We start from the raw sequence: 27,958 nt of genomic DNA, 5'->3' as shown, positions 1-27,958 counted from the left end.
TGTGTTGGAGTTGATAAATGTGTTGCCTCCAAGTCTATGTTTGCGACTCAGTTGAACCCACTACAAATGTACATTGCTGAATTGATATATGAAGTAATTTTTTTCCCCATCAACAGACAATGAGTACCAAACCTTCACACACACCAATACCCGCCATTCACCACTAAGTCAGGGTGATGTCACCATGACGCCTGTGCCAGGCTAGGTGGACTTTGAGGTCACGTGTGAAAGGCACGCTAGCAGGTCACTGGACAGACCCAGGTGTTATTGGTTAACTGTCTGAGGTAACTGACAGATGCACCACGTGTTCCCTACTGTGAAAAATGTCAGCGTTTTAGCCGCCCGGCGCTCCGCTAATTGTTGTTAGCATTGCTCCTCTACCTGGTACCAGTCATTGGCAAGTCCACTCAGTTCCACATCCTCCAGTCCTTCATCAGCCCGTCTGTGCCGCGTGTTTTTTCCCCCTCGATGTGGCCAACAGAAGCTGCTGTGGCATGCGGTGGATGGGTATGCAGGATACATAACACAACCAATGCAACCTCGCCTGGCAGAAGAGCTCACTGATGGGACTGTGTCCAGACCTTTCAAGGATCTACGAGCTCCTCACGCAATCCAGTCTGGTCATACCCAGGATGGATTGTAGGCAGGCCACAATGAATTTTTCGAATCCAGTGCAGATGCTCCAATAAAGAGATCCAACCTTTTGCAAGCATAGAGAAGGGAGGGCAAAACCGAGGCTGAAAAGACACGGAGCGACAGGACAGGCAAAAGCTTCCACACAGCGTTACCCAGCCAACGAAAAAAGAATGTCACTCGAATGAATCAGTGAAGCAACGCATGTATACGCCCACACACACACATGCAAACACACGCATACACCCACGCAGATGTAATGACATAAGCACGCACACAAGCATTTGCACCCACGTGGACATAGATGTGCACATCAACATCGCCCTATTTCATGTATCGAGGCGGGATGTACGTGTATGTAAGGTGCCCATATATACTATATACAGATCAAAAACCTAAGAATATGAATATTCAGGGGCAGGGTTGACAGTGATGGAGAGGCCCAGGCCGAACGTACTTTATGCATGTCATAAATAACACACTGCCTTGCAACCAGTAAAACAGACACAAATGAATATATACGAGGTCTTAAATTATGGCGAAAACATAAAAAAGACACGGCACTAAATGCTCAAATAAAATACGACACGCTGACAGAAGAAGTACCTGCAACACTTAAGCATCTCCAGAAATCGAACACGGAATTTTACGATTGGAAAACTCTCAAGATATCATTTTCTCAGCTCGCGTGAAATGCTCTGACCAAAAAAAAGGATAGGTTTTATTCAAACATAGGGCCCAACAACAGGCCAAGAAGATGTGCAGATGTGTATCTAACCTATAAACGTAATTTTTTGTCTGTCTGTCTGCGTGTCTGTATACGAAACTTGCGAAGGATTTGGCTCGCAAACCGTGGGGCTTACATTTAAAAACAGTAGCCAGGTACCACGCCATAAGCCCCGTGGTGAGCCAGCGCTATTCCATTTTCCCATCCGTCAACTTTAAAGTAGTTAAATTAGCAATTTAGCGCTATTTATTATTAATTTTTTTCCAAACCTGAGGTAAATTCTTCAAAGTGTCATGTCCTCTTCTCCCCCACCCCATTGTGTTCACTTACTACTATAGGGTCGGTAGATACAAATATTATAGCGCTTAGATAATATTATTGTAGAGCGGGTGGGGGGGATGGTGGGGGAGGGAGAGGGTAGCAACCCAGCCTCAGCCTGCCAAGGTGACGCGTCATCTGGTCCAACACCATGTGAGACTAGGCTCTAAGGAAAGCTGTCTCGGGTGTGGACCAATCAACTTCAAGGACAGTGCATACATTATCAGAGTTATGTTTTTTGTTTGCATTCCGACTGCAGGTATTGTGGTCTATGCAAAAATGACTCCTTGTAAAAAAGGTGTCAGTTTTGTTGCCAGAAAAAAGGGTAAAAAAACAATTATCATATTTTTCTACTGGCAAATGAGGTTCCAATGGTGTAAGATGAGGCTGTTTATTTGTGGTCATCTTATTTTCTCCGAGTGATTTCTAATCAGATTCTTTCGGGTCGCATCATCATTTTACGATAACCCTCGACACCCGATAGAACCAATCACAGGTGAAGAGTATTTGGCTGCTATAATTATCCACTTCGTTGAGCTATCATATGTGGCCAGGTCACTTCTGAAAAAAATAGCTATATAGCTCAGTGGGCCTTACCTGGTAAAATAAACATACCTCGATTTAAACTAAACTTTCATGTCATGGGAAAATTTGAGGAACTTATGCATATATGTATGTTGAACTTCTTTTGTACTGTACGTAGCCAACCGTGCTAACCGGAGGAGCAGAAACATTGAAAAGCCCAACCAACATTTTGACAATTTTCTACGCCGTTCCGCTGGAGATTACGTGCAGCATCCTGAGGTGTTAACAGATGCTGAGCTCTCATCGTATGCGAGCTGAGCTCCGGACTGTAATCTCGCGCAAAGTGTCATATAAAATTGTCAAAATTGCTTTTCAACATTACTCTGGTGGTTTGCTAAAAGAAAAAAAATCGATTGGCATATTTGGCCATGACGTGATAACTTCATTTGATTGGTTATGTTGGGTGGTGGGAGGTGATATGTATAATTGGCATTGTGCCTGACCGATGATCTAGCCCATAAAAACCCAATTATGAATCGTAACATTGGCAGTGAATGCCTTACACGTATGAAATGTCTCCTGTGTTTTTTTATTTTCTGTTAATGATACCGTGTTGCCCCATCTGCCAACCCCAAGAAAAATGTTGAATTTCAGCGCTTTGTGTTAACGTTTAAATAAAACCTTAATTCTTAATATACACGAGGGCAAAACACACTAATAAAAGGGGACTTCAATGCAGGAGTAAAATCAAGGGAGCATGGGATGAGAGGATGATTGGTAAATATGACATCACAGAGCAAGAGAGGGCTTCTGTTTGAGTTAGCAGCCAGCAAATGGCCTAAAAAAGATGACACTTTAAAATAATAAAAAAAAAGTTCTCAAAAACGGGACACACGATAGGGTATCAAAATTGGAGGGATTAGGGATGAAATTTACATTATTTGCACACAGGCAAAACGATGGGAAATGAAATCACAGGAAGTGATCACTGGCTCACCGATGTGACAGAAGCTGGGCTTCAACATCACAACAACAAAGTGGATGCCAGCAACAAAGAAACAACAAAAACACCCCAAGAGGGTTAAACATCAACAATCTCTAGATGAGGAAGGGAACATGGACTGATTAAGATAAACATGACCGAGATCCCGACAGGAAAACGAATAAACGTATTTAATAATTAAATAACTAACTTCGTTATGGTCATTACGGAGAGTGGCACATGCTTGTCATGCAGCACCGTGGAGGCAGCAGCGAGGAGGGTTGGTGGATCACATGAAATGCCTTGGGACTCCCTTCCCGTGGCGGCGTCGAGGAGGCGCCATATTCTGACTTGGCAGGAGAAGGCGTTCTAGCAAGGGTGGACTCTACCTGTTCCATCTCTATGCGATAGAGCATTGCCCCCTTGCATGTGTGGGTTTTTATCCAGATGCTCTGGTTTCCTCCCACATATAAAACACTCATAAGTGATCGAACAAAAAACCTTAATATATGGAGGACCTTGACTTAAAGCTTTCGTGACTGCAGGAATTCATATTCTTTGGGTCTTTTGGTAAAGCCACGTAGATAGAAAAAATAATACAATATCACAACGTTTCGATCGCAACACAAGCAATCGTCTTTGGGTGAAAAAAGAGGGGGAAATCTTCCGAGGCAGGCTGTTTATAAAGGTTTAGAGATGGGCGGGGCAGCTAATGTTAATGTAGGAGAGGTCTCCGTAGCCTGCAGTAGGTCTACACCAATCAAAGAGCGGTTATTAAATGGTTTAGAGATGGGCGGGGCATCTATTGCCAACGTGAGAGAGGTACTACGGAGCTGTGGGGGGTGGCCAATGTATTGTGAGAGATTAGCATGTCAATGTAAGAAATTTGAAGCTCGGCGGGAGCTCGGACAGCGCAGTAGCCACATGGAGGTGGAATGTTTCCAAAGAACACAGGGTGAGATGTTACTATCCTTTGTGCAAGCACTTCCAAGAGTTCCTGAACAGTGAGCCTGGTGAAATTTGGGGAGCGCATCGTCAGTAGTGAACCTTTGGTTCCTAGGGTGTTTCAGCCTTTCATACTATACACCCTCCCCAAAAGCGGCCAGCGACAGGGTGATCAATCCTAAGCTTGCGTCCCATTCCCAACTAGTCATAGGAGTTGCCTTGTTGTTGATAGCCAACATTCCATGGGACTATGCAAATGTATTGTGAGAGATTAGCATGTCAATGTAAGAAATTTGAAGCTCGGCGAGAGCTCGGACAGCACAGTAGCCACATGGAGGTGGAAAAGAAAGGCAAGCCGCCATTTACTAACACAGCTAACGGTGGCTGGGTTAGTGAATGTGGCTGTGGCGGGTGGCCATTGTATTGCGAGAGATTAGCATGCCACGGCTGATTATTATTCTAACGCTGTGGGCACACACGAAATTGATTTTGCCAAGAGGAAGGTACTCTGCAAATCCACTGGCTATGAACAAAAATTCATTCATGAAGCCATCCAGATATATAAACACTGACACAATTTCAACCGAGAAGATGGGTACAAACTGAGCAATCATTGGAAGGACTTTATTAACCAGTTTAGGTCATAACTGGCTGTGATGTTCCGATCCTACCTACCTATGTTAGCAGTTATTCTCGACTCTCTGAGTTACATTCACTAACAAAGCCACCATTAGCTGTGTTAGTAAATGGCGACTTGCCTTTCTTTTCCACCTCCATGTGGCTACTGCGCTGTCCGAGCTCTCGCCGAGCTTAAAATTTCTTAAATTGACATGCTAATCTCTCACAATACATTGGCCACCCCCCACAGCTCCGTAGTACCTCTTCCACATTGGCAATAGCTGCCCCGCCCATCTCTAAACCATTTGTAAACAGCTCTTTGATCGGTGTAGACCTACTGCAGGCTACAGAGACCTCTCCTACATTAACATTAGTTTCCCTGCCCATCTCTAAACCTTTATAAACAGCCTGCTTCGGCAGATTTCCCCCTCGTTTTTCACCTGAAGACGATTGCTTGTGTTGCGATCGAAACATCGTGATATTGTATTATTTTTTCTATCTACGTCGCTTTACCGAAAAACCCAAAGAATATGAAGAACCGCAGAGCTTGGGTGGGGAATTTGGATCCGGCTCTCCGCCACGCCGATGCCTTTTGCACTCGAGTGTGGTCTCAAGATGTCCTCTTTCTTTGTGAGCGAGCGGGATAGTATGCAGCGAGTTTCAAGTTGAAATTAAGAATTATTATTATTAATTAGCTGGCAGGGCAAAGCACAAAAAGCAAAGAGGAGAAAAAGCTATCCCGAAGCAACAAAAAGGCACGATGACGAAAAGCTGACATGGAAACGGATGAAAATGTCAAAATACAAACATAATACAAATAACTCTGTGAAGCCATTCAGGCAAGGTACAAGACTTGAATTGAAAGGACACAATGAGAACGTGATTGAAGATTTCACAATTACCACCGAGAACATGAAAGGAGAACCGTAACCCTGAGAGCGCAAGACGGAACAATAATAAACGACACAAATAAAAAACTAATTATTAAAGGGATGCTGCTGCTTAGGCAGTTGTGCATAAGTGCAATCAACAAAAACAATAAACACATCACGTGCTATGAATAATGTCACCTATTATTTAGTTTTCTTTTAAAGCCAAAGTTTTACAGATGAATGTGTTGAGTTTTTTTTTTTTACAGAGATAGAATTTGAAGCAAATCTCTCAAAGAAACGAAACCCAAAAAGCCTCCTATACATTTCGGGGAAAAGCCATACCCATTAAGAAGCAAGCAGCGCCCTTCACAATCCGAAATGAGCGAAAGCCTAAGGTGGAATAACGGTGGAGCCCCTGTTAATTTTATAACATATTTCCAAAACATTTGATTGCAGGCATAAACACATACGTGGGAGAAAGCCAACTCTGATTTTCTGAGGCGAGCATGTGGGTTGGTGACTGTGTGGGGAGGCCTTCATCCAACAATAGACTGACCATGGCCGATGATGGTGATGGTTACGTTAATGATAATTCGTGACATTGATTGTGAGTGCTCACTTTGCAAGTGTCATTCGTGGGGCGGTGATATGGCCCAGCGGTAGCACGCATGCCGATCCTTTGCAGTCGTTCGTGGCTAAAATCCAAGCAGGCTGCCCTGGTTAATACTGCAGCGGTATTCACTGTAAAGTACATGCCGCCTGCTTCTTCAACAGTGGAATTTCAAAAACTCTGCTCATTATTTTATTTAAATACACCCCTTCGCAGTAAAATGCCTTGCATTTACAATAACCTTAATGCTCCTAGCTGCACCTTGAGATCAGTGAGCGCTGAACTTTCAGAAGTTGTCTTAGAGAAGGGAGAGTGGGCAAGGGGGGCCTATAGTTGCTATACTCCGTGCATCAGAGACTCAATGTCCTGACAAATCAGCAATGCTGCTGGACAATCAAACCTTTTAAATAAAATTTTAAAACACATGCAATTGCAGTTAGTTTATTTTAGAGCAGGATTGATCAGCAAATGGGTTTGAGTTTTTACTTTTTGTGTGTCTGTGCGATTGCAAAGCACTCTAGGATGCTCTGAATGAAGAGCATTCTGTAAATGCCAGTCTATTATATAACGTGCCGTGAATTGGGGTGAATATTGGCGAAGAGTGGTGCCGTAGAGGTGGGTGGTATAGAGCCCTTCCCACAGAAGAAACCGTTATGGTGATGCCTGCCCCCCCCACCTGGGCCCCCTCCCCCACCAGGCGCCCCCACCCCGAGCTGGCAGTGGTATCGGCAGCAGCGACATCCCCTAAGCCAGGCACCGGTGGCCAGGAGCACAGCCACTGTGAGTGCCGTGGATGTCCAGACACCCCCACCATGTTTAGATACGGCTAAGAGACTCCCACACCATTTTGTAGAAAAGTCCTGCTGTTTCTGAGTTCGCGTTTAACGAGGCGACCTAAATCCCTTTGAATGCTCACAACGGAATCTTTAAAATACACAGAAGCGCACACGAAAAGTAGGTTCAGTCCTCGCCAGCAGTTGCACAGACTTATAATACCTATTGCTGTAGAATTCCTCTTATCCGTGATGAAGTGAAGGGGGAGGTGGGGAGTGAGTAGGGGGGGGCTGCCGCCAGATCCCATCGGTAATCTGACCAACGACCCACAGGAACCACTCGCAAGTGAGGCCACACCCGCGACTTCAGGGGATGCGCTCACCAAAGAGGCGCAGGAGGTGGGGGGCGCCATAGACGTGGGACATGGGCGCGTCGGGGTGGTCGGCCAGGATGTCGGCGTACTGCGGCCGCTCGAACTTGTAGAGCAGCTGCGTGCCGAGCATGACGTTGAAGTACTCGCGGATCCCCGCCACCACGTCGCTCACCGCGTACTCCCTCAAGGGGGGGGGGGAGAGGTGGGTGGGGGTGGTGGGTTGGGGCGCGATGACATCCGTGAGTGCTTGTGAGGGGAAGTAAAAATTAACAGTTTGTGCGAATTGTTTTTCCAACAGAAGTTGAGTGGTAAATAAATCCCTCAGGTGCACACGACACACAAACAAAAATCCCCCCTTCCCCCATATAGCCTTCAAAGGTTGGCACAGCACACAAGGAGGTCGGTGGTCATAACCATGCCCAGCCGCCATCGTCTCCCCAGTGGTAATATGTCGCACCAAGTTCTAATTTGAGGCTGAGTCAACCTCAGGGAGGCCCAGGGCTCGGTTCAGTTGTCACCTGCATTGGCCATGAGCAGGAATCGAAGTTAGGTTGTCGGGTTCGTAAAGAAGCACACTTACCGCTGTACTACCGCTCCGCACACACCGGACACACGTGAACATGGTCGCACATGCTGGGGCACACACATGGACAGACATGCCGGGACACGCACGGACATGCAGGGACAACGCACGTTCCGGGACAAGCAGGTTCCGGGATAAGCACGCGCTGGGATGGACACACACATGCCGAATGCGACAATGGCCATCAGCCTCCACTGTGAAACCCAACGGGATTACGGCTTAGAAATTGGCCTTTGATGATGTGAGGTCACCGGGCAATTTTGTACAATTCCCACCCCAATAATGTGGCTGCAAATGGGTAAAGTACCAGGCTTCGCCCACGGATTAACTGCGCGCTGCTCTCAAGGCGATCAATCATGTAATTAAATGCATGACGCACACCTGACCCCAGTGCCGTGGTAAACACGCGTGGACTTATCCCGCGCTGTGCCGCGCGGTTTAAATTGAACCCTTTTGGGTTCACTTTGGGTCGCCGGTGGTTCAAGAGGGATTACACTGCGTAACAAAAAATATGTTTTTGTTCCTGGGTAGTAAGTGTTATTTTCCAATTGCTTATGCTTCAAAAGTACAGAAAATGGCTATTATTCCCCACAAACTTTGCTTTTGTGACCAGGACAGCGATATTTTTAAATTTACCTATTTTAAATGAGAAAACATGGTGTGCATTTGTGTAATTCCTTCACATAAAGTCCTGGTCACAAAAGCAAAGTTTGTGGGTTTTCCATACCAACTCACGCGCCTTTGGTGGGGGGGGACGGCCCATGCCAAGTCACACGCCTTCGGTGGGAGTGAGGGGGACATTTTCTTTCGCGTTAAAAATGCTATAAAAATACACTAAACGCTGACATTAATTCTTCACTGTGCAATGTCCCCCCCCCCACCCTGATGCGTGCAGTTATTACTACTATACAGTCGGTAGATGCTACCACTATAGGCCATAGATATTACTGCAGAGCGGCTGGGAAGATTGTGGCTGGGGGGGGGGTCAGGGGTAGCAGCCCAGCCCCAGCCTGCCAAGGTGCCACCTCGGCCGGTACCACCAGTCAGTACGCACTGCTGTTAGATTTTTAAGAGTATTTTTTAAATATCTTTTGGACCCAGGCAACGCCGGGTACTTCCTGCGAGTGGTAAAATAAAAAAAATAGTTTAATCGTTATGAACCTGTCCGTCCAGATATTTTTGAGTTACTCTCATATTCAAGGGTTATTTCCACGTACTCGGGTTTCTCCCCAGATAATAATAACTCTATATAAAGAAACTGGCCATAAACAAGCCACACAGGAGCCTCCTGAGAAAATCTTGAGATTCATTGAGGCTTTCCTGGGAAAACATTATTATTGAGTGCTGTCTTGTGCTAGGCAACTTACTTGTTGTCCGAATTCCCCCGTGACTTCTTGTAATTGGAGTAGTCTTCAAGGATGGAATCGACATTTTTCTTCGCGGGAAGGTGAAATAGCTGAACAAGAAAAGAGCGAGAGAGATGGAAGGTGAAAGTGCCTTTGTTACCACGAGAACATCACAGCTCTCTCCCGTCGCAGCTCTGACAACAGCATGGGACATTGCGTTCCTGTTCCTCAATTGCGTTCTAAATGTGCTACCAAAGTCACACGCCACGACACAAAAACATTCACATCGTGAACTCTCACACACAGCAGTCTAACATCATCACCTGTTATAGAAGGGTTCTGGAAGGTGACACCATACAACCACTGTTGAGGTCCCTTCGTTTGCCTGTTGCACGTACTAACGACCGTATTTTTAGTTGTGGCTTGGCTCCGGCTCGCCCCCTATTACTCAGGCTCGCCCCCTAACACTCAGGCTCAGCTCATGTATGAGCCACTCAGTTGCTTGTTTAGAGATGCACGAGTGGCTCAGCCACTACTCAACTCAAGCTCCGGAGTGTGGCTGGGACAATACTCAGAGCCAGCTCAAGGTAAGCATGGATTTGAGCTAAGCCGTGACTAAGGATTTGGGCTTAATTGGTGCCACCTTCTCACCTGCCTTAATAAAGAGGTTTTCATTGCAAGGCAATCAAATAGGTAAATATATGATACTATTCAGAGGCAGAATGTGATTTAAATGATAAACCACATTCAATATTACGGGTGTATTGTGCAGCGAATCGGTGACCATCTTGAGACAATCAACTTGGTACAAATGAAAACCCGGTTTGAATCGAGGATCTCAAGCTTCAAATCTAGAATCTCAGTGGTGCTTACTCAGAGCTCTGACACGGTGGTATGAGCCCCCATGACTCCAGAGCCACGGGGTCAGTTTGGCACGGGACATTCATGAAAAGCAATTACAATTCTCGGGGACAATGGGTCAAGGCCAGCTTCTGTTTAGAATTATGCTGCTAGCAGGAGGCGAGGGCTGGCGGTGGCCGGCGATTGAGAGACTTTTACGAACGTGCGGCAGCACACTGCTCAGAATTCCCGGGGAAGCATTCATCGCATTGGTGGCGTCCTGCTCGCTAAGCGGCAGGCCTGCGGGGGGGGACGAGGCATGTACACAAGTATGAATCAATGACAAACGAGGGACTGGCGCCACTGGCTACGTGCTCGCACATTTGATCATTTTGCCACAATACAACTGTTGGTTTATTTATTTAAAACATTTGTCCGTTTGAATGTCACGTGGTTGGTATGGAGTTTGAAGCTTTCATGTCATCATTTCCAGTTACCGAATGGTAAAAATATTGGGTGTACGCAGTCAACAACCATTAAATAATTAATAAAGAGGCTGTATTGAAAATTGTGTGCATAAAAACATACAGGGAGGGAAAAAAGTATTTGATCCCCTGCTGATTTTGTACGTTTGCCCACTGACAAAGAAATGATCAGTCTATAATTTTAATGGTAGGTTTATTTGAACAGTGAGAGACAGAATAACAACAACAAATATCCAGAAAAACGCATGTCAAAAATGTTATAAATTGATTTGCATTTTAATGAGGGAAATAAGTTTTTGACCCCTCTGCAAAACATGACTTAGTACTTGGTGGCAAAACCCTTGTTGGCAATCACAGAAGTCAGACGTTTCTTGTAGTTTGCCACCAGGTTTGCGCACATCTCAGGAGGGATTTTGTCCCACTCCTCTTTGCAGATCTTCTCCAAGCCATTAAGGTTTCGAGGCTGACGTTTGGCAACTCGAACCTTCAGCTCCCTCCACAGATTTTCTATGGGATTAAGGTCTGGAGACTGGCTAGGCCACTCCAGGACCTTAATGTGCTTCTTCTTGAGCCACTCCTTTGTTGCCTTGGCTGTGTGTTTTGGGTCATTGTCATGCTGGAATACCCATCCACGACCCATTTTCAATGTCCTGGCTGAGGGAAGGAGGTTCTCACCCAAGATTTGACGGTACATGGCCCCGTCCATTGTCCCTTTGATGCGGTGAAGTTGTCCTGTCTCCTTAGCAGAAAAACACCCTAGAGCATAATGTTTCCACCTCCATGTTTGACGGTGGGGATGGTGTATTTGGGGTCATAGGCAGCATTCCTCCTCCTCCAAACACGGCGAGTTGAGTTGATGCCAAAGAGCTCCATTTTGGTCTAATCTGACCACAGCACTTTCACCCAGTTGTCTTCTGAATCATTCAGATGTTCATTGGCAAACTTCAGACGGGCATGTCTATGTGCTTTCTTGAGCAGGGGGACCTTGCGGGCGCTGCAGGATTTCAGTCCTTCACGGCGTAGTGTGTTACCAACTGTTTTCTTGGTGACTATGGTCCCAGCTGCCTTGAGATCATTGACAAGATCCTCCCGTGTAGTTCTGGGCTGATTCCTCACCGTTCTCATGATCATTGCAACTCCACGAGGTGAGATCTTGCATAGAGCCCCAGGCCGAGGGAGATTGACAGTTATTTTGTGTTTCTTCCATTTGCGAATAATCGCACCAACTGTTGTCACCTTATCGCCAAGCTGCTTGGCGATGGTCTTGTAGCCCATTCCAGCCTTGTGTAGGTCTACAATCTTGTCCCTGACATCCTTGTAGAGCTCTTTGGTCTTGGCCATGGTGGAGAGTTTGGAATCTGATTGATTGATTGTTTCTGTGAACAGGTGTCTTTTACACAGGTAACAAGCTGAGATTAGGAGCACTCCCTTTAAGAGCGTGCTCCTAATCTCAGCTCGTTTCCTGTATAAAAGACGCCTGGGAACCAGAAATATTTCTGATTGAGAGAGGGTCAAATACTTATTTCCCTCATTAAAATGCAAATCAATTTATAACATTTTTGACATGCGTTTTTTTGGAATTTGTTGTTGTTATTCTGTCTCTCACTGTTCAAATAAACCTACCATTAAAATTATAGACTGATCATTTCTTTGTCAGTGGGCAAACGTACAAAATCAGCAGGGGATCAAATATTTTTTTCCCTCACTGTATCATCGCACTCAGAGCTAATGCTGCCTTACAACAGAAAGCATCTCAAAATGAGCACGTCATGGTCAAGAGGTCATCATGGCCAATGCCATGATTGCCACCACACTTCACCATCACTCCCGTCCCTCTGCCAGATCCCACAGTACATGCACAGCCACCACCTGACCTCCAAGGTCTGCTATTGCAGTATCTGATCATGTGGACTTCGTTTTCCCCTTGATATCAAACTCCCAATGACGGTCGAGCATGCCGCTTCTAAACCACTCGCATAACCCTCCTCCCACCTACCCCCCCACCCCCCACCCCATGGATGTGTCAACAGAGGTCGCTGGCTCAGTCCGATCTTTCAGCGTGGGAGTTAATTGGGCGAGGTTTTTAAGAAATCCCCCGCCACCTCCGTCCACTCACAGCAATTATAAACGGGTACACGATAGTTGGCAGATTGGTAGCTCGTTGAGTGTGGAGGGGTAAAGTTGTGGGGTACTTGCACCTCTTCCAAGATGCCTGGCCAGCATAGAAGAAGGGAAGCTACATACGCTCTAGATACGTTCTCGAGAGGCCCGATAGAGCTCCCTCTAGGAGAGGCCCTTCGGCCAACAGGTACCCGAGCAAGTAATTGTAGGAATGCACCTTTAAATTTACCTTATCCCACCCACCCGTGGTCATGTGGCAGGAATCGGTTAAATGTCCCCTCCCACCACCTCTCACCCGCTCAGCCCTTTCATCTGGCGTGACAGCGGTATTTGGAAAATGGCCATGGCAACGGCGGGGGATGCGAGCTGATTTTTGTCACGGTGGAGAGGAGCGGGCGTCGACTCGTGCGCCGAGTGCTCCCACAGACGACCGCCATCATGGTGCGTGCGCGCGCGCGCCACGACCACCACCACGGTGCGTGTGCACACGTCGCACTTGTTCATCGACCCAGCGCCTTAAATCCACCGCTGAAGGCCCACCCAAACCAGCGCCATTTCTCACATCCTCAGAGTGTGTAGTGGAAAGCAGGGTGTCGGTCACCACGGATGCGTGGGGCTAACCAGGGGTCGGCAAACCTGCAGCTATGGAGCCGCATGCTGGCTATTTAGCTTCCCCCCTGTGGCTCTTTGGCTGCCCCGTGGCTCTTTGGATATATTTTGCACGAGAAGTGCAAAATATATCCATTATTGCGCCGCCCCCCCCCCCCCCCCAAATGTCAATTTTGATACTTTTGCATTGTGTACAGTCTGGAAGCTACCCACATGCCAAATTTCAAGTTTGTTGCATGTTGGGAAGTATGCTAAACATTTCGAACAGTCACACATTCACAAATTTCCATTTAGTATATATAGATGACAGGGAATGGGTCACTATGGAATTTCTTGGTGACAACTAAATGCACAGTATTGTTCAAGAATAAATAAGGAGGAAAAAAGAAAGATACAGTTTAGTTCATTACATTTTGTGTATTTAAATCTGAATTTGCTTGTCATCTGCTGTATATCTGCTGTGTTTGTGTACAAAAGCCTCTTCTTTTTTGAAAGGTTGCCGACTCCTGGGCTAGTGCAAGGAAACGTACCCACGGCCCTCCCCCTTCCCCCCCAGAGCGCCCGCACAATGGGTCGACGGCGAGACGGAGCGCTCACCTGCTTCTGGCGCGTGATGAGATCCCAGTCGTCCACGAGCCAGGGCTTCAGCTCCTCCGGGATCTTCACCTTCACCTCCACGCGGCTCATAAACGTCTCTTCCTGCACACGCGTGGGCACAAAGATTCCCCATACTGTATATCCTTCAATAGACTGTTGGAGCGAGTGCTGTTAGCGACCACCTATGAAGGCCGGCACAGCACACGAGGGGGTGGGTGGCCAGCACAATGCCCGGCCGACTGTCTCCCTAGTGGCGATGTTTACACACCACACCAGCTGCTCAATTGAGGCCAAGTTGACCTAGGTGAGACACAGGACCGGTTCAGAAAATCGTCACTGGTGTTGGCCGTGAGCAGGAATCGAACTTGTGTCGCCGGGTTCATAGTGCTGCACGCGAAGCGTTAGGCTACCTCTCCCCACGCACATGCACACATACATACGTACCCACACATAAATTCGGATACATCTATGCTCATGCACAACACACGTTCAACAATGTTTTGTACTTTGGTAAAAACCTCTTCCTCTAGTCCATACTTGCAGCTACTGCCCCAATGCGAGACCAGAGCTGGTGCTTGCTGGAGGGATCGGCCACTCCTTAAGACGGCAGCAGACAAAAGTGCTCTCCTGAAGGAGGCATCCTGTGAAGGCAATGTTTCCTGTCTGCAATGCCCGACAAACGTGTGTGGCGCCCACAATTTTCACCACTGCCCTGAGCTTGCGCCTGATCCTACACCTCAACGAGCATATGAAATCTCGTGGGAACATCCATTTTTTAGCTCTCTCTTCGTCCAATGAATCCCGGTCGGAGGACGACTCTGCCGATGAGTTACGTCGCCTATTTGTTTTTTTCCGATTTGCTTCTCTCCTGTTTAGCTCCACTCTCACAGCTTCGCACGTCAAGGCGAGCCGCTGATGCTGCATCCAGGGTTCCTGGGAGACGTACACGTCCAGGTCAATGACATCGTCTTTGGGTTCCTGGGAGATGTACTCGTACAGGCCAATGACATTACAGCGAGATGCAAGTGGACGCTCCGACGAGTTGGTCCCAGGAAGATTTTATCATCTTCAGACACCGACGCTCCCACTGCAGCATGCAGGGTATTTGGTAGCCTCGGACCAACGATGGCAGGTGGGTCCCTGGTTGAGTCCGATTTGTTTCAGGAAGAGGTTTTCGTCTTCAGAGGCTCTCACTGCCCTAGCAGAATGTGGGGTCTGTAGAAAAATCCTAAGCTGTCTAGTCAAGACCATCAGAGTCTCTGTGGCCACCGAGGGCAGAGATGCCCAGTCGTTCTGGTCAGGACATACTTGTCCGCATGGAATATGCGGGAAAGTCCCCGACGAGACTTGCGTCAAATCCATGCCCACGTCCCTCCTCTTATCCACGAAGAGAAGCCGCCCCTGCAATGAGATCCTCATACCTGGATGACTGGTCAGGGGTGCTGACGAGCGTATCCACCACCTATCTTCTACCGCTGTTGTCAGCTGGTGGGGTAGCTTGGGTCTCATCTGCAGCTTTTGAGCACAAGCAGTAATCGCGACTGCGATGCTCATGCATGCTCACTACGGCACGCTCGCTGCAGCACGCACCAAGTGAGCGCTTGGAACGGTGGATGCTGACAACGGCCAAATAATCGTGAGTGCTTCCAGACTCATCATTGTTACTGCTCGCAAGTGCTATCCACGCGCCGTGATCCTTCTTCTCTTCAGCTGTCCATCGCAAATGACTGCGGAGATCGGCTCGCAGCGTTTTCCTGCACGCTGGTGGGAGGCCAGTCCTTGAGTGGAAGCATTGGCCGTATTGTGGGCAAGAGTTCCTACTCGTCTGCTGAATGGGATGTGCGTTGCGGCATTGCTGCTGGTGTTGATGCCAATAGGCCTTTTCCCTTTTTACTTCAACCCTCTTGACAAATCTCTTTGGTTCTTTCTTGACCAAGTCGGCTACAGAAGCCACTTCTCCACTGCTTACGGTTTGGCTGACATTTACTCCCACGTGTCCACATTGACATTGGCTGTTTTGAGATGTCTTTTAAGGGCAGTAGTGCTCGCTCTGCTGGGGAACGCAAGCGGTTCCAGGCATTGCCGTGTCTCATGCCGACGCAAGTGGCGTCGCGGTCCAGTATTGGCTCGAGGGGGAATTTCTAGATGTTAAGAAAAACATTAAACCCATGGCAGGCAATACAGGACAAAGAGCAAACACGCACACACACATACAAATATAGATGCGCGCACATGTGGACAAAGGTGTGCAGGCACAGGCATAAGCATGTGCACAAACACACAGATACATTCACACGTATAAAGGATAAAGATGCTGCATGTAGCCATTAATAGCCTGTTTGGGCAGGAGCTGTTGACGAGCATCTCTGAAGAGGGGATGGGTGGCCAACACCATGCCTGGCTGCCTTTTGTCTCCCTACTTATGATACACACTTCACGAGTTACTCAATTAATGTTAAGTAACCTAGCGGGGGGCCCAAGACCAGATGAGATTCCGCTTTTCACTGTTATCCATGGCAAGAAATATAATATAGGTCACTGGGTTTAGCAGCACATGGTAAGTCACACACACACAAAATTAGACGTCCATAGAGACGCTAATCCGCACAGAAAACAAATGCAACGGCCTCATACACTTCCAAAATCAGTAGCTGTGCAGATAAGTAACAAACAGGTCCTGCGGCTCATTGTTGTCATTAGTTAATTCCACCAAAGCCTTTTACTTAACATTAAAAAGCATTCAATCCTTTTGCCTGGCTCTTCCCCTTCATGCATGCAAGATACAAACCCGATGATGCATCAATAGCCTCAGGGTACACATGCATACACACAAACAGGAGCTGTTTTGGCGACGATAAATCTAACTTCATCTACATTGAAGATTGAAGGGAAGTTGTTTCTCAAAAATGTATTTCTTACTGTCTTCACGTGTGACTGCCTCTGCGGGGTCGGGCCTGGTGGTCTCTTCGATTGGAAGCCGAGTAATTTGTGAACCTGTCAGACGTAACCAATACTTTCTTGCATTTTTTTTTGTCTCCCATCGTTAAAAGCCCATCCGTAAGCGATGCACAGTTCTCTATCGACGAGGGTCTGTGACGCATAGCGACTCTTCAAAAATGCTAGCCGCTTTATTCTCCATCGCCATAAAGAGCAATTACGAAGAAGGTGCAATTTTTCACAGGGCGAACAACAAAAAAAATGGCGTGGGGCGGGGGCGGCAGTATGACGCCATCATAAAATAATGCAGCCCTTTCCCCCCATCCCCACACAATCTCGCTCCCACATTCAGGGTACTCTTTTCGGGCGGCGAAAGGAAACATTTTTTACTGCGTTTCGCCGCACCACACTTTATCTGCAGACAAAAGAAGCGACCGAGCGAGGAGAGGGGAGAGATTCTGATGCAATCACGGCTCCCTTTCACGGCGAGTGGGCGACCACGGCCGCTGGCTACTCGGTGGCACAGAGAATCGGCTCGCAAAAACGGGATGGGGATGACTCTGCCGACACGGCGCATGGTCGACCTCATCGCTTCGTCCTCGCCACACCAATTTGGAATTAGCATCATGTACTTCAAGGAAGAACCAACCACAACACACACAAAACTGCTGTGGTCGTGTAAATACACCCTGAACACAGATGACCCGAGTTTGTCCCACACAAGCTTAAAGCTTCGTAAAATAAGGTTTTAAAGATCATTGCTATTATGCTGTGGGCTCTCATGAGATTGTCTTTTCCGAGACCAAGGTGCTCTGCAAACCTTGTGGCTACCATCAAAGGTTTGTACACGAAGCCATCCAGATATATAAACACAGACATAACTTCAACCGTGATGATGGGTACAAACTGAGTAATCATTGGAAAGATGTTATTAACCATGCAAAAAAGATTTAACTACACATTTTTGGACCATCTTATTTGACAGGTACTATTCTACTTTACTTAGTGTTGACATCCCCAGCGTTTAACAGTACTCTCCTTTTTGTATTTGGATTGTCAACCAACACCGGGTAACACAACATGTGCACCTATTGTTCTCTTTTAGCCCCGCCCACCCCCCCAAAACGTTCCATTCATTGGCTACAACATGCAGATAATCCCCTCCCCCCTTAACTTGTATTTAAGGGCTTGTCTCTTGGAATTTTGCCTCACTTGATACAGTAAATCTAGCTGCGACGGTCCCACCTGATGACGGAGACTTGTGTTGCCTCCGAAACGTCGTGATTTATAATTTTATTTCTATTATTATTATTTTTTTTTATTTTACCTACGTGACTTTACCGAAAAAATCTAAGAGTATGAATCCTTGCAGTCACGAAAGCTTCAAATCTAGAATTAGGTTTTAAAGGGACGTTCATGAGTGCCGCCGTAACGATTTTGCTGCCATGTACCTTGTGACACGTCACTGCGATGAGGTCACGATAAGGCTGACTGCTCGCAACACACATTGCAGGTGCATAGCTACAAGATAAAGTAAAAAATAATTCTCGCCCTCATTAATCTTCTGTTACGTAGTTTTTTTTACCAGTATCACACGTTTTTCCCAGCAGTAGATTAATTTCAAGCCGTGGAAATAAAAGTGACGTGTTTGACTCGGGATTGAAACCAACAACAGCCTCCTTCCATCTGAAGGATTGAGTTTTCCTTTACAAGTTGAAATCTTCAGGTTACTGCGATTGATCAAGCCAAGACATATCTCCCTGGTCAAATGAGCAATCTGCTGCACTCATCTCTGTTGGTGGCCTTGAGGAAGTTATGAAAATTCGATATTCCAATGGTAGGGGGTGGTCCCTTAATGGTACAAGAATGGCCAACTTCTTACAAAGTGCTATTCATTCTACCGATATCAGAATCAATTTATTTTTACTGGAGGAATCCGATGAGCTATAAAGCTCTTTTTCACAGACGTCCAGTAGGGGCAGGTCAGAACGTGACAACAAACAATACAAAAACACGATAGGAGTGCAAAGTATAGTAAAGGTAAACAAATCACTTAAAAATGTATTATCTTACCAGGTAAAGCCCACCGAGCTATTCGCTTATTTTTCAGAAGTGACCTGGCCACAAATAATAGCTCAACAAAGTGGCTTATCATATGGAAATTTATAGGAGGAAAATAATATAAATAATCTAAGCGCATGTTTATGAATGGGGTGAGGAGCCGAGTTGACCCCTGAATTTGAACCCTTAACCTAGCAGAGGTGATGGAGTGGCAGCCAAAGAGCAAAACGTGTCTGAGGGGATGTCCACCTGAAGAGATGGAGGCATGAAATCATCTCGTGCACAGGTGGATTAATTATTACACCAAAACATCTTGAGAGATGGCATCTTGATGGGGGTCTTCATTCAGCAGTGGATTGTCAATGGTTGATGACAATGACGATGAACCATGCAATACCCAGGCCTGCCCTAATTTCCACGGGTCCACATTGAGGCAAGGCATGGCGTTTGCATTGGACCAACTTTGTGAAGTAAACAAGTCTTGTTTTCTCAAAAGTACACAGAGTACTTTAAAAGGGCAGTGACTCACACTGCCAGAGCACCCAAGTGGGTGGAATGACAGCTCTCCACGTTCTTGTTTAGGCACAGTAATCGCATAAAAGCAAACATTTAAAATAAAAAAAGGATAACACATTGTTTAAAGCAACATGTGCAGATCATTTCAGGGTATGGGCGTAGGCATCACACAAGTGAAAAATGACCACGGCCGCTGTGTGCGCTTAAGCTTCATTGGGTTCGCTGTCGAAACGCTCAAGAGAGCCAGAGAATAGCTAAAAATGAGTGAGCAAGCGAGTATGGAAGGTTAAAATGTAAGGAGTGAAAAAGATGGTCAAGGATTGGACGAGTGAGGGAAAGAGAAAACGATGGAGACAGTGAGTGAGTTAGCAAGTCACAGAAGCAAGCGAGCGGGAGTCAGTGGATGAGTCAGTCGGGAAGGGGACCGACTTGATTAGTGAGTGAGTGAGCTAAGGATATGGTGTGAGGGGAGCGAGAAACTGAGTGAGACAGTGAATGAGAAAATGGTGTGAATGAGGGATTGAATTAGTGAATGAGCAAAGAGTAATTGAGTGATGAGCAAGATACAAAGAGAGTGTGAGTGACCAACTCAGAGAAGGAATTAGGTAGATCTCCGGTGGCATCCACTAAACCCCGAGTGGTTAATCAGCGACCACACAGTTATCAGGCAATGAGCAGCGCTCCCATTGCTCGCTCGTGCGCCTTTGCAGCTTTGGCTGGGAGTAGTTCGTTTTTGTTTTGGCATGCAAATTTCCTATCAAACGAGAATATATTAAAAAAAGATGGAGATCTGTTCAATGGTGTGCAGAAAGCTCTCGGATAACAACATCAGTGGTGCAAATCCATGACCGGCTTGGGTCACGATGTAGCTGCAATCCCGCTTCAAGGGAGTAAATAAATAGCTCCCTGCAGCGCTTGTTAACTCCGAAACTACCCTCCACGCCACAATCCACAATGAGCCGATCAGGCACCAGCACAAAGACAATGCACTCAGGACAATGAGAGCTCGGGGTGAGCAGCTGCATCATGGGACCTCCTTTGCCAGTGTCAAAATATAAGAATAGGTTTTCCCTTTTTTTCTGGCAACAAAACAGGTCAGCTTACCGTCAAAACTACTTCACAAAAATAGCACTCACTAGAGTGCTCGATGATATTTGAACGATTATTGATTCCGGCTCCATTGTTGCACTTGTAAGTCTGGAAATTTCGTCAGCCTTTGAGACCGTCAACCACTCGCTCCTTAGTTCCCTCCTGAAATCCGACTTCGGTATATGTGGCTCAGCACTCAAGTGGATACTGTCGTACCTTTCGGACCAGCCATCTTCAGTCAGGGTGGGCACGTCCACATTGCCTGACACAAAAGCACTATATGGGGTTCCCCAGGGCTCCATCCGAGGTTCCCTGCTCTTCACAGCCTACACTTCCCCGATCGGCCGGCTCATCGCAAGCTTCGGTGATAAGCACCACTCATACGCGGATGACACTATTCTATTCGCTGCCATCGATTCTAGCAATGCATCTGGATTCGAGAGGCTCTCGGAATGTACCACCGCCTTGCAACAGTGGTCCACTGCACACAACCTAGCTTTTAATCCGAAAAAGTCAGTGGCCATCATGTTAGGTACCAAGCAACGTTTTAACTCATCAGCACTAACAACACACATACACCTCTTTGGTCACAGCATCAGGTTCACTGATCACTTCAGCTACCTCGGTGTCATCCTAGATTCAACTTTATCCTTCGACCGTCAAACCAATCATATCATCAGTTCATGTAACTTTCACTTGATAGCTCTCAGACACCTACGTCCTCTCATCTCCACTGAAACTTCCAACACATTGGCATTTTGCATAGTTGGGTATCGCCTCGACTATTGCAACTCCGTCCTAGTCCGGACCTCCACTGGCAACCTAAAAAAACTTCAAAGATTTACAAAACAACCTGGCACGAGTCATCATTGGCCGCACTCATCCCCGTCTCAACTCATTTGCCTGTCTCCGTGCCCTCAACTGGCTACCCATTGCCAGCAGGTCATATACAAGATCACCTGCCTCTGCCACCTTGCCTTCACATCTGCCTGCCCGCCGTACCTTTCTTCATTATTGAAGACTTGCAGCTCAGCACACGGTAGATGCCTGCGCAGCGCGACTCACGACCTCCTCTTGATACCAAGATCCGGGATGGTCATGTCTATGCGCCGCTTCTCGGTGGCAGCCCCAACAGTCTGGAAAGCCATCCCTCTGCACATTCGCAGCATAACCTCAATCGTCTCCTTCAAGAGACACTTAAAAACTCACCTCTACAACCACGCTTTCGAGTGACTCCGAGCTTGGCTCCGCGCCTCCGAGTTGCGGCCGTTACTGTCCGCAAATTTGTGCGCGTTATAAATTGCATTATTATTATTAAGATGTTAAAACACCAAACTGAAATCTTTTGCAAGGAATCATGTCTGCATTAACCAGATACTTGTGGTGAAAATACAAACAAAAAACATGCTCTGACAGTATATGCATTGTCTTTGAAACTGATTGGTCCACACCAGACAGCTTTCTTTAGAGCCTCGTCTCAAACAGCGTTAGACCAGAGGGCTCGAGCAGTTGGCCAGAAAAAAATGGTAAACGACGAGCCAACATCCCCAAGCGATAAGCGGATGATGCAGCCAATTGTGTGAATGTTGGGCGTTGCACGCAAACACGGCAGGACACACACACACACACCACCACACTGCTAAGACGAGCTTGTGCAGATGTGCGTTTCACTTCCAGATTGACCCGGTGTCCGGCTCCTTCACATTATTTACAAGGCTCAGGTCTATCAGATCAGGGGTCGTCCGTCAGTCAGAAAGTGACAATTGATTTGCAATTAGCAACGAGTTGCCTGCAATCAGCGAGGACGTTTCTGCCTAAGTGCCACGTTGATGACACGCTCGTCAGCGTGCAATCTGTTTTAATTGCGAGCCTGCTGTCGACGACCTCCTCAAATGAAAGCATCTTCAGGGTCTCCATCATCACACCTATTCATTGCTAAATGGTCTCCCCACTCCGTAGCAATCCCTCACTGTGCTGCGACACTACAATGCGTCTAACGGCCACATATGCAATGGCCTGAACCTGTTCATTTCTAACATCTTTGGCCCTTTGTGGATAACGTGGCGCTTCAATGAAGCGACGTTCAAATACACGAGCGAATACCCCCACTAAGATTTACAACTGATCAACAGACCAAAATTGAAGCGATCAATTTAAATCGCCCACATTTGGGGCACCTTTTTGGCGAGAGCTGGCGGCTACAATATGGAAGTGGTGAGCAGTGTCGTGATATTCGGTCTCCCCAGCTGCTGTGCGGCAAAGTCGTCCTCAGAGAGTAGCAACCGCAAGACCAGAAACTCTGGCGGCCCCGAACAGACACACGGCCATCCGCTTGTCCGCCTGGGGACAAGCGGACGGCCGATGTGGCAACAGGCAATTAAATAAAAGGAAATGTTACATGAAATGTCACCAGTGGAAATGAAGAAAAGCTATTTAGTCAATCCGTTGAGTGACTTAGCAGGATAATATGACTGGCAGCGGGAATTGTGATGAACAGCGGCGATCATGTGAGCCCATTGTGCTCGCGAGGGCTTACTAAGTAAGCGCTGCAAGCGCAGCTGCCGAGTGCCGTGGAGGAGCATTCATTGAGCTCGTTTAAATCAGCAGCTGGGCGGATTGTTCGGCTGCCGAGTCGCATTTGAGATGCGCTCGTACGCGGTGCGAGAAGAGAACCCGAGTGGAGAAATGAAGTGGTTTTTGAAGTTGCAAGTAATTATCCAGCCAGATGGGTCACGCCATGTTTTCGCGTCTCGTTGGAAATGTGTTTTTACGAATCGTTCCCATCCCATCGCAAAATAATTCCCTCCGAGTGTTCTTTTCATCGTGTTTAAGTTTGTGCAAACTATAAAGCTGCATTTTCTCCAAATGTGGGATTAAATACTCTCCTGAGGCGCTGCGAAAGATGGCCATTGCAAAGGTTGGAAATCAATACTTAACTAGTTAGGGGTGGTAGAATAATTATGCATCCAATCAAAGAGTAATATACATTTTTAGGCTCTCGACGAAAGCTAAATAATTAGTTATCGTGTTGAACCGTGCCTCCAAATTTCAAAAGAATTGTCGATTTGCCATGGGGGTGAATAGTTTTCTCTGGAATAAATAGCAATCATGCTCTCCGCAGTACTCCAGCAATGAATCCCACTCCCCACCCTCTGCCTCCGAAACACTCTTGGGAAATGTCAAACTATTACAGACAGCAAAAAATGTACAGAATGTATGCAACACTTTATAAACCTCTATCTCTCAAATATCTGAAAAAAATGGCCATTGCAGTGTTTCTCTTGCAAGATAGTTACAGGTGAAGAAAGGTAGTGAATACAGTAATCCCTCGCCACTTCGCGGTTCAAGTTTCGCGGCCTCAGTGCATCGCGGATTTTTCGAACTGATTTAAAGGCCTCATTATACCTGTGCAGTAACACCATCATCATCATCATTCATCATCACATTCATCGAACTGCACAGGTCTGTCATCGTCGTCATTGTCATCGTCATTGTCATCGTCGTCATTACTGGAGTCAAGTCTCAAGATACTACTGTCATTGGTGAGTGTAGAACAGCATAATATGTATCATATGAGAGAGAGAGAATGTATAATATTAAGGTTTTATAATTAAATAGATTTAAGTAAAATATACTGTATATATAAAGAATAAATATACATATTTTAAACATTCTGGTACCCACACACACCTATACGGAAATTCCTAGTGGGCCAATCCTACTTCGTGGATTTTCACCTATCGCGAGGGGTTCCGGTCCCCATTAACCGCGATAGACGAGGGATCACTGTATATGTTTTAGTATGTTGTATGAACGCTGGGGTGGAATAGTGTTACAGTGTTTAGTACACTGCGCGATGAATCCAGCAACCCGAGTTTGACTCCCAGCCACAGCTAACATCAGTGGCGAGTGATTTATGAACCGGTTGCGACACCTCACTCCCAATACACCCTTCACGAGCCTGCAATGAACTGCGTGAAGTATAATCAAGCAACCGCCATGACTTATCGAGGACCATCCAGCAGTGGATTGACAAAGGGCCGTATGCATTAATAAGAGCGGAAGTAATGCATCACATGGCCATGTGAGAGGTACTCACTGTACTGTGGATCCACATATTGGGCATAGCTGTTACGGTCAACCACCAATCACGGCAGTCAACCACCATCACACAATCAAAGCAGTCACCCATGGAGTAGTTAACCTGACGCAACCATGTGGACATGAGAGACGTACGCTCTCGACTGTGGGGTCCACCCGCGCGCGCTTCTTGCGAGGAACCTGCGAGGGAGGGGGGTTGGGTGGCTCGCTGGGGCCAGGGCCGTCGCCTATGGGCGACACGCGCAGCACAGAGCACGCCAGAGTCAACCACAGCCGCAGTCACCCGCTGAAGTCAACCGTTACACAATCACCGCACAGTCACCCGCTGAAGTCAACCGTGACACAATCAACGACACTGACACAGCCATGTCACAACTGCATTGTGGTTTCAAAATCACCTGAGGGCTGATTTGACCTCAATTAGATACTGGAGCACTAACAATGCATTCTGATTGGAACCCGGGAAACATTTCATCCCATGTGGGGGATGTGGGGGGGGGGTCCGCAAAAAATCCAATCCAGCTGCAAATCAGACGTCGAATTATGAAACTGCTCGGTGTCAATTTGAACGCTCGCTTGTGAAGGGAGGAGTCGTGTCCATAAGTCACAGGAACACGGGCTGCTGCCGCTGCTCAAGCCCACCAATTAGTGCCACTAACTGCAGCGCTGCCTCCCGAGCATCTGTGCGCTAAGCGTCTCAAGGCTGCGTACAAAACAACCCCTTTACTCTGCGCATCTGCTAGGGCCGATTCCTTGCAGTGATAAAACGCAGTGCTGGGGGGGGGGGGGAACAGCCCCTTGCCTTCACTGTGCGGTTTAAGTGAAACGGCCAGGATGACATGAGCGGAACGCTGAATTAGGACGTGGGCCTCCATACCTGTATACTTAACTTTCATAAAGTATTGTCTATCATCTGGAATAAGTTTGGCGAGCTCTTATCTCCATGGCTGAATGTGTGACGTCATTGCAGCTACTCCATGTTTGTTTTCACTCATAAATATTAGTTTATTTAGGCCTTTGTATGCGAGTACTTGGATGAGTGTCAATTTCCACCGAGTCAAATGCATTTTCAGTATACAAAAACCAGGCATGTTGATATTTGATATTGATTTGTCTTTTCCAGAATCTGATCCATTGTACTGTAAAGTACTTTTACTCTTCTCGAATAGTATTAAATGTTTTTATTATTACTCTGTACTGCCCACACATTTGTGGGGGAGCCACGGCCGGGGTGGAGGGTGGGGGAGAGTCGACGTGATATTAAAATGATGCTCAAACCCGGCTCAACGCTGTGGGATGCAGGTGACATCATAGCACAGATCTGCTTGGTGGCATAAGCACTTTGAACTTCTCCGCCCGCGTGCCAGCCAGAAATCTTTTTAAAATAATATAGTAAGAGCACTCTTGTTTTCCCAAGAAAGTAGTCTCAATACTCTTTATTCGTACGTTCCCACCCAATTTTTCAGTGGGGCGCAATGTTGCTATGTGTAATCCCAATAGAACAATTTGCAGGTAATTTTTCAGCATTGGGATGTTTTGGCCAAAAGACCTGTTAAGAGTGTACTTTTTTTTTTAGCGAACCCCCGTTGGAAACCCACACAGAAAATGGTCGAGTTGGGAATTGAACACATGGCCATTTTTCTCCGTGGCACACGCGTTACCATTGCACCGCCCTGCCACCCAATATTACAGAATAATTTTGAATAAGCGGCACAAAGCAGTTATTATATTTCACATTAAGGTGCTTCTATCCATACAATGGAATTCGTGCACAAGTTGTTTCCAGGTCACTTCGATGAAAGTCATGGGCAGTGCGATAGGAAAGCAACTCAGCCCCACACTCAATGGGTACTTGGGCCGATCAGCTTTGGGAAAGGCTGCCGCTGGGAACGTTTTTGTCAGTCGTGCGGCATGCCAGCGTGCAGTTGTTAGTCGCTCAAACGGGCAGATGCACCTTCAAAGGGAGGCGGGTGGGGGTGCGTCTTTAGAAACATCAAATGGCAATGACGAGGATGATGAGAAGAGTCACTTTCACAGGCCGACCGCGAGCGACGGCCAAACGTTTCGTTCTCTAACCTACACCTAACAGCTTAATAAATGAAATATCTAAAAGATGACAAAGACAAATTTCTGGAATGTAAACCATACCTTTTTGTTTGTTCTTTTTCCCTTTGCTGCAAAAAAAACGCACACACAAAACCTGTTAAGTCATCGTTAAAATTTCATTCACTGTAAATTAACAGACCCAGGCCAAAGGGGCCTTTGATTAAAGCTTACTCTCAATAGCACTTGGTTATCACAATCTGCAAATCCTTCCCTGTCGTAGCATGTTAGTAATTACGCACAGCGTGCCTCGACTCACTAGAGCGTGCATTGTTCGAATCTTAAATATTCGGGGGGCTTAGGAGAGGTCGCACTCTAAAATACGGTGGAGGAAAATAAATAAGCATGCAAACGAAATGAACCTCAATACACATAATCACATTGCTCTCCATGCCTGCGAGGTTAAGATTACATTTAAGAATCATAAAAATGGCATTACGTTCGCTTGTATTTCATTACTTTCTTTATAACGCGTCCGTTGTAAAAATGCGAATGCGATGCCAAAAAAACCCCAAAAGAACGAGGGAAAATAAATTCCGCCTCGTGGCGCGCAAATCCTCAGCTCGACACACCGCACATGCCAAATGTATGTGCAAGCGGACGTCAGCAGACGCAGTACTCATTAAATCCTCTGTCCCTGAAGCGCACTTCTGCATAAGAGCCCTGTGCCATTAAAATCACCGTAATTATCAAGATAAAAAGCATTACCTACTGTGGCCGGATTGGCTAAGGCTTATCAAGCTCCTTGACAAAAGAACGGCGTTTTGAAATTTTTACACGGCTGGGTGGTTGCAAACAAAAAAAAACAGCGCCGGCATCGCCATGTCCGAAGCACATTTAAGAAAGGTACAATTCATTATCTTGGACAAGTGTGCGAGGGGGTCACAGAAACCCAGCGGACATTAGATTCTACATGCACCACATGGATGAGAAGTTAATTGACTCGTGATCCCAATTCGTGACAATTCAACAAATGTTGAAGGGGTGAGTCATTATAGCTCAACACTCCATGTCCATACAACATCTTGGATTGACATTTTTTTCAAAAGCTCTTTTATGAATGTGCGGCGTTTTCCAATTACACAAAGATGGGGGCGCTTAAGTGTTCATGATCGCCACTAAAACGAAGGCAAGCATCGCCGTCCGTGTTATGCACAGCATCGTGAGATGCGGTTGCATTTATCTTCATAAAC

At 46.7% G+C, this 27,958-nt stretch overlaps 1 protein-coding gene across 5 annotated transcripts in view; it reads right to left on the bottom strand.

Moving 5' to 3' along the window:
- MORF4L1 (mortality factor 4 like 1) overlaps positions 1-27,958 on the bottom strand; it is a 37,345-nt gene that overhangs the window by 3,920 nt on the left and 5,467 nt on the right. For all 5 annotated transcript variants that reach the window (XM_061570880.1, XM_061570878.1, XM_061570879.1 and 2 more), the window contains 5 exons: positions 26,811-26,836; positions 24,798-24,889; positions 13,959-14,060; positions 9,328-9,416; positions 7,387-7,559 (listed from right to left, as the gene is read on the bottom strand). In XM_061570880.1, coding sequence (XP_061426864.1) covers positions 7,387-7,559; positions 9,328-9,416; positions 13,959-14,060; positions 24,798-24,889; positions 26,811-26,836 — 482 coding nt within the window. The remainder of the gene's footprint in view (positions 1-7,386; positions 7,560-9,327; positions 9,417-13,958; positions 14,061-24,797; positions 24,890-26,810; positions 26,837-27,958) is intronic.

The sequence above is a fragment of the Lethenteron reissneri genome, chromosome 46 (assembly GCF_015708825.2).
Source record: "Lethenteron reissneri isolate LAM-NWPU_2019-01 chromosome 46, ASM1570882v1, whole genome shotgun sequence".
Classification (NCBI taxonomy): Eukaryota; Metazoa; Chordata; class Hyperoartia; order Petromyzontiformes; family Petromyzontidae; genus Lethenteron; species Lethenteron reissneri.
This window is presented reverse-complemented; position numbering and strand designations above follow the sequence as displayed.